Source organism: Nannospalax galili, unplaced genomic scaffold (genome assembly GCF_000622305.1).
Source record: "Nannospalax galili isolate Female #2095 unplaced genomic scaffold, S.galili_v1.0 scaffold395, whole genome shotgun sequence".
NCBI classification, from domain to species: Eukaryota; Metazoa; Chordata; class Mammalia; order Rodentia; family Spalacidae; genus Nannospalax; species Nannospalax galili.
In genome coordinates, this window is record NW_008335527.1 from 614,254 (window position 1) to 622,166 (window position 7,913).

Sequence of the window (7,913 nt, forward strand, 5' to 3'; positions counted from 1 at the left end):
GTCAAGAAGAAGCTGAGTGTGCTGGTATATGCCTTTAATCCTAGTACCTGGGAGTCAGAGGCAGGCGGATCTCTGGGAGTTCAAGGCCAGCCTGATCTCCATAGTGAATCCAGGCCAGCTGTGACTACAGGGAGGCCCTGTCTCAAAAAGCCCCCCCCCCCCAAAAAGGAACAAAAAAAGAAGAAAAACAGATTTGTATTTAACTATTTAGTAGCATTTTTAAATTGTCCATAAACTTAGAGCTAGAAAGATGGTTCAATGAGTAAAGCACTTGCTGTTTGGAGCTGGAACTCAGAACCCATATAAAATCTGAACACAGTAGTAGTACAGTGCATGTGTCTATAATCTCAGTGCCTTTTTTTTTTTTTTTGTCTTTTTGAGACAGGGTCTCCCTGTAGTCCCAGATGACCTAGAACTTACTATGTAGACCAGGCTGGCCTCGAACTCACAGAGATCCACTTGCCTCTGCCTCCCAAGTGCTGGGATTAAAGGAGTGCACCACCATGCCCAGCAATCCCAGTACTCCATAAGGAAATGGATGGTAGAGAAAGGAGAATTTCTGGAAGCTTGTGGGCTTTAGCAGCACACAACAAAGAGACCATATGTCAAACAAGGTGGATGGCAAGGACCAACACCCCAATACCCAAGACTGTCCTCCAACCTCCACTATGCATGCAATAAAATGTGTACACCTGCACTCACACATATGAATGCATGCACATGCATACAAGATTTAAAAAACAAAACAAACAACTGTCCAAGAGCTGGAGAGATAGCTTAGTGGTTAAGAGTCTTTGCTACTCTTCTAAAGGACCCAAGTTCAGATCCCAGTACCATGTCAGGCAGCTTACAACAGTGTGGTGCTGCATTGCTGCTGAGCCTCCAGGTGGGCTGTGAGACCTGGTAACTCAATAGACAGCTTCCCTCTCCTCCCCAGGAACTGTTAGAATAGCTCCAAAGTGGCTGGCCTACTCTACAGCATGCTGAGATGTTTGCTCCTCCTGGTGACTCTGAAACTATGGCCAAATGTGAACCAGTCACAGACTGTGGGACACCTATGAACTGACTGAAAGAAATCAACCCAAAAGCTAGACTATCCTCTTTGGCAGTTTTGAAAACTAAGACAAGCATCTTCCCCCATTTCCCCTTGTCACAGTGGTATAAAAGGAGTGAACAGGGCAGGAAACGGTGGCTTTTTCTTTTCCAGAACAAAGCATTTGTTTCTATACTCATCCGCTATAAAAATGACTGATGAATATAGAGAAACACAGAGTAGCTGATAACGAATAGAATATTCTTACAAAGCACTGAACTATGGCTGAAACACTGAAAAAAAAAAAAAAAAACCAGCAGGGCTTGGTAGCACACGTTGTTAAGCCCAGCACTTGGGAGGCAGGGGTGGGTACATCTTCGTGTTATTAAGGCCAGCCTGGGATGGTCTCATAGCAAGTTTCAGGACAGCTGGGACTACAGGGAGACCCTGTCTCAAAAATACCAATAAAAACAAATACAAAATACCATTGTGCCAATGTCTCACCCTCCCTTTCCCAACGAATGATATGAGTTAAGCTGAAAGAAGGGCAGACCATGCAAAAAATATTCACAGGTTTAATGCAATGGATTCCTGATTTTAATGGAGTAGCATGAAGGTAGCAATCAAAAACAGCTCTTGCAGTCTAATATTTTGAAATCCACACCCTTTCACCTTGCATGTGTGGAAGAAGAAAGAGCAGAAGAGAAAATCACTTCCACCTGGACCACTGCTTTTCTTTATCTGTTAAAGGCACATATATCACCCCCATCAGAGGCTTCATTTTGACACTGCCATCTTGTAGCTTGTCATACTGCTCCAACATTTGGTTTCCACCTGCCGGACCAACTGGCAATATCAATCTTCCACCAGGCTTTAACTGGTCTATTAGCTAAAAGAAAAAAGAAAATCCCCACATACACGGCAAGTTAAAGGTTTTACATATTAACAGTAATCTGACAGCACTGTAAAGAATGCTCAGTGTCCATGGGCAGAAGGCAGAAAGGCACTTCATTTAGTCACTTCTCAGTATCCCTGGGGATTGGTTCCAGGATCCCTCAAGGATAACAAAATCCACAGTAGCTCAAGTCTCTTACAAAAATGGTATGGTATTTCCATATAGCATATTACACATCTGCTCACACACTGTAAATCACCTCTAGGCTATTTGTAATATCTAATAGAAGGCCTAAGCAGTCCTCCATTTGTGCAAATTCAGCACTATATTTAGTGTACAACAAATTCAAATTTTGCTTTTAGAGCTTTCTGGATTTTTTCACAAATATTTCTCATACACTGTTGGTTGAATGTAGAGCCTGCCAACACAGAGGGCAGCTGTAAAGACTTTGAGTGCGACCTTATTCATCAACTCCCCACTTAATTGCCTCTGCCTCCCCTGCTAAACTAATGCTTCTGAGAGGACTGGAACTGTGTCTTATGCTATGAGCATCTTACTGAGTACTTGGTACAACTACAGTTCAACAAGTTTGGACAGAACCAGTTGATATAGAGAATTCTACTGCCTGTTTATTGTGTTCCAGAGCTTTGCCACCTGGAAGGGAAAGGGGCAATAGAAAAGGAAAAGTATAGAAAATGAGCAAGAAACTGCTATCCTGTCACTGTCAAATCTAGGGTGTCACTGAAACAATGACAAGGGAACCCTAATGACATGACTGGATTTAGGATTACTGGAACCAGGAGGAAAGCAGGGAGGGCTGGATTCCTACAGTGTTAGAATGAGGACATTCCTATGAATGCAGAACCAAGACTACTCAGTGAAAGTCCTTCCAGTCACGAAATGTTTGGATCCTGTTACCATTTGAATATAGCCTTATATTTTGCCACTATTAAAAAACAACAAGAGGGGATGGAGAGAAGGCTCAGCAGTTAAGAACACTGGCTGTTCTTGCAGAAGACCTGGGTTCGAATCCCAGCACCCACACAGTAGCTAACAACTGTCCATAACTCCAGTTCCAGGGGATCCAACAGCCTCTTCTGTCCTCCGCTGGCATTGCACAACATGGGTGCACTTACGTACATGCTGGTAATACACTCACACATTAAAAAACAAACAAAAAAAAAAAAAAAAACAAGAAAGAAACCTGACTTGAGACAGTATTACTCCAGGGAAGGTCACCTTCAATTAATATTTGGTCACCAGGTCTTATTTTTTTCATTTTAATTTTTGTCAGCATAATACTTACAAATACTGAGTTGTCCTTGAGTTAGTTTTCTACACTCTAATACTGATAATGAAAAACAACAGGCCTCCTCTTCTCCCAATCTTGCTCTCCATATCCAGTCATTTATCGGTATGTCTCCATAGTATTATTACCTTTATATTTCAAATTGGATGCTAGATAAGAATATGCAGTCTACTTCTTTGCCCAGGTCAACCAATCACAATTTTTATTAAAACCATGTACAGATGAGACGGGGTCATTTAGGGTGGTATGGCTGTACACTAAAATCATATTCAGTTAAGACTATATGGTCCTTACTACTGAGCTAAGAAGTATCTAATGACTCTTTAAGATTCAGTTCAAGTTTCATCATTACATGACATATCCTGACTACTTTTCTAATATACAGCACATACTAATTATATGCAATCATAGTATTAACTAAAACGCATGAAAGTCTAAATATATTCTGAACATCATCTGGAAATCATCTTTGCATGAATCTTTTGAGTTTTAATTGACTAAATGCACAAATACAAAAAAATAAAAATCCCGACTCACTGCTTGGGGCACAACTGGGGCAGCAGCTCCTACATGAATGGCGTCATAAGGGGCTTCTTCAGCATATCCCATTCTTCCATCGCCCACTGAAAAAAAGAAGTTATACTTTGAAAACCTGTGCAGATTAAATTTAGTGTGAAGAATGATAAAAAAAAAAGAGGGTTGAAATGAGAAAAGGATAGATTTTCAAGAAAGTGATACTGCAACAAATACTTATAATGGCAGAAGACATGACTGAATTCTATTTTTGCACAAACACAGAAATTAATGTCAGCAAGATCAAAGACCTAAACATGAAAAGATAACGTAAAGAAGAAATAACAGGGCTAGGGAGATGGCCCAGTGGTTAAAATGCCTGCTGCACAAACAAGAAGACCAGAATTCAAATCTCCAGAACCCACATGAGTGCTGAGCATGTGTGATAGCCTGCCTGCCTGTGGATGTAGCCTCAGAAGGAAGAGACAGGATCCCTGGAACAAGCTAGCTAGAAAGACTAGTTGTATTGCCAAGCTCTAGGTTTGACTGAGAGACCCTGTCTCAAAGAATTAAGGTAGAAGAGCAACTGAGGAAGATTCACAAGATCAACCTTGGGTTTCCACACACGGACACTCATGTGCACACACTCATGCCCACCAATGTGAACACGCATATGTACACTCACCCATACCACACACACAGAGAGAGTAGGATAAAAAGAAGAAAAAGAGAGAAAAAAAAGAGAAATAATATAAGGGCAGGGAATACAGCTCAACAGTTGAATACATGCCTAACCTACATAAGACCCTGAGTTCAATCCCCAATATGAAAGGGGGGGGGATGGAGAGAGGAAGAGGGGAAGAGGCAGAAGGAGAGAGAGAGAGAGAGGGAGGGAGGGAGGGAGGAAGAAGAGGGAAAGAGAGAGAGAGACTTTCATGACTTTTATGATATCCTTAAACAAGTAGAAGGCATTGTAGGAAGAATGGTAAATCTACCAATAAGAATTTCTATTTCCAGGCCAGGTATGGTGGCTCATGCCTTTAATCCCAGCACTCGGGAGGCAGAGGCAGGCAGATCTCTGTGAGTTCCAGGCCAGCTGGGGCTACAGGGAGACCCTGTCTCAAAATACCAAAAATAACAACAAAAAAAGAATTTCTATTTCCCAAAGAGCTGGATGGGGACATGGGTCAGTGGTACAGCACATACCTAGCATGTGCAAGGCTATGGGTTTGATCAATAGTAGTGCCAAAAGGGGGGAGGGGTAATAAAGTGAAAATGCATACCACCAAGGGGTGAAGAAATTTATAGCATGTATAAAGCAACAGAAGGCTAATCTCTACAATACCTACAAATCAAATATGTGTGTATGTGTCACACACACACACACACGCAACCCAGTATCTGAACAGGCACTTCACAAAAAGGGGAAATCCCTAGTTCTTGGCTCTAAATACTGTTCAGCTTGTATACAGAACTTCTGAAAATAAGACTTCTCTTGAAAAGACATTTTAAATTTCTGATACTCACCAACTAGTTGCACTCTCCCTGAAGACAGAAGCACTGGATCGTCCTTTCTAACATTATTTATTGAGTCATCTACCAGCTCTTTAATGTGGTCAATTCCTATGACTTTTCCACTGTGTCCAACCTGGAAAACAGAAAAGAATTCAATAGTCCATTGAGCTAAATTTGTTTTTCTGAAGTGTCATTAAAAATGCTTCCTTTTAATCCCATCATTCAGGAGGCAGAGGCAGGGGGATCTCTGTGAGTTCGAGGCCAGCCTGGTCTACATAATGAGTTCCAGCCAGCTGGTGCTACTGGGAGACCCTGTCTTAAAAAGACCAAAAAAAAAAAAAAAATCTTCCTTAATTAAAGTCATATTCTGCCATAGGAAATTAAAAATAAACAGTATAAGCCTTGAATATAAACTCTCAGGGTTTTTTGTTGTTGTTGTTGTTATTGTTTATTTGTCTTTTTGAGACAGGTTTCCCAGTATCCTCAGCTGGTCTGGATCTTGCCATGTAAACCAGGCTGGCCTCGAACTCACAGAGATCCTAGTGCTGGGACGAAAGGTGTGCACCACCACACCTGGCTAACTCTCAGTTTTTCATAATTACCACATACAAATTTTTAAATTATTGAATTATTATAGCAATTATAAAGTTAAAATAAATTACAAAACATTATAATACTGGGGATGGAGAGAGGGCTCAGTGGTTAAGAACACTTGTTGCTCTTGAAGAGGACCCTGCTTTGATTCCCAGCACCCACATGGTGGCTAACAACTGTCCATAATTCCAGTTCCTAGGGATCAGATACCCTCTCTGACCTCATGGACACTGCACAACACAGGTGCACTTGCATACATGCAGGTAATACACTCATACACATAAAACAAAACTAAATTAATTTGGGGGGGCCTAGAGAGATGGCTCAGTGGTTAAGAGCACTGACTGCTCTTACAGAGGACCTGGGTTCAATTCCCAGCACCCACAAGATGGCTATGAACTGTCCTTGACTCCAGTTCCAGGGAAATCCGACGCCCTCTTTTGACCTCCGAGGCACTGCATGTCACGGGTGCACTCACATACATGCAGGCAATACACACATACACATAAAATAAAAATAATAAATAAAATGTTTTTTAAAAAATTAAATTTTTATTTATCTTTTAATAATTTATTGAGAATTTCATTCATGCATATAAGGTGTTTTGATCAAATCCATGCCCACTCCCTCCCCTCCAACTCATATCTTCAAATTTTTTAAAAATTACAATACCAATAAAAATATATCTTAGAGTTACAATGTTTAATCCTGAACTCTGAAATAGGATTTAACTACCAATATTTAATGATAGTATAATTTTTATAAGCCAGGCATGGTGGCCCATGCCTTTAATCCCAGCACTTGGGGAGGCAGAGGCAGGTGACTCTCTGTAAGTTCTAGGCCAGCTGGGGCTACAAGGAGACCCTGTCTCAAAAAGATCAAAAAAAATTTTTTTAATAAACTCAATCTTAAAGTATAAATTTAAACATTAAAATGTTACGTAAATAATTTTATGAAACCAGGCATCATGGCACTTACCTATAATCCCAGAACTTGTAGGGCTGAGGCAGGAGGATGTCAAGTCCAAGGCTATGCTGAGCTAACTAGTGAATTCAAGGGCAGCCTGGCCTACACTGTGAGATCCCGGTCCAAAAAACAAAAACAAAAAAATTGATGATGTGGGATTCCTGTACCAATTGTATTGCTTTTAGTGGAAAAGATGAAAATATACAATTACATAAAAAGGATTTAAGTATCAATACTAATTGCAAAAATTTTACCTGAAAAAGGCCCTGAACAAACTATCTGGATTCCTATCTGAATTTTATTACTCACTTTACATTAAAGCCTTAGGCAAGTTAACCTCTCAGACTCTAAATTAGGTTCCTCAACTGTAAAATAATTAGAAAAGGGGTATATGCCAGATAGAAGATATGAGAGGCTCTCAGAACACTGATAAGCATTAGGTAAATGTGTGAAAAATACTAGCATCAATTCAAAAAGAACTCACAAACGTAATGATCTAAAATTTTTTATTACATTTTTTTGGGGGGAAGCACATGCCATGGCACACATGTGGAGGTCAGAGGACAACTTAAGGGAATTGGTTCTTTCTTTACACCACGTGGATGCCAGGGATGGAACTCAAGATGTTAGGCTTGGCAGCAAGTGCTTTTACCTGCTCAGTCATCGCATTGCCCCGCCCCCCCATGATGTTTTTTTAATATAATGAAATTCCTGTAGCCCCAGATGGCCTAAAACTCACTAGGTAGACCAGGCTAGCCTTGAACTCACAGAGAGCCACCTGCTTCTGCCTTTTAAGTGCTAGGATTAAAGGTGTTACAATCACGCCTGGCTGCTATTTCCAACTTTTTAAAAAAGAATTTCTAATGCCCAGTACTGAGGGGTTGAACTCTACAAACCAACCAAACACCTGAAAAGACGTGACACCTTCCTGTGTGCCAGGCACTACTCTAGATGTTTAAGACACTGCAATTTGTGTGGTGGCACACGTCTTTAATCGCAGCACTCGGGAGGCAGAGGCTGGTGGATCTCTTTGAGTTCCAGGCTAGCTGGGGCTACAGGGAGACCCTGTCTCAAAAAGACCGAAAAAA

General features: G+C 40.9%; 1 protein-coding gene across 3 annotated transcripts in view; it reads right to left on the bottom strand.

Annotated features, from left to right (window-relative positions):
* Pcmt1 (protein-L-isoaspartate (D-aspartate) O-methyltransferase) overlaps positions 1–7,913 on the bottom strand; it is a 43,683-nt gene that overhangs the window by 7,951 nt on the left and 27,819 nt on the right. For 2 of the 3 annotated variants that reach the window (XM_008830408.3, XM_029562205.1), the window contains exons 5-7: positions 5,278–5,398; positions 3,775–3,860; positions 1,753–1,922 (exon numbers count right to left, since the gene is read on the bottom strand). In XM_008830408.3, coding sequence (XP_008828630.1) covers positions 1,753–1,922; positions 3,775–3,860; positions 5,278–5,398 — 377 coding nt within the window. Of the gene's footprint in view, positions 1–1,705; positions 1,923–3,774; positions 3,861–5,277; positions 5,399–7,913 lie in introns of all 3 variants that reach the window. The other variant, XM_008830409.3, reaches the window with a different exon arrangement.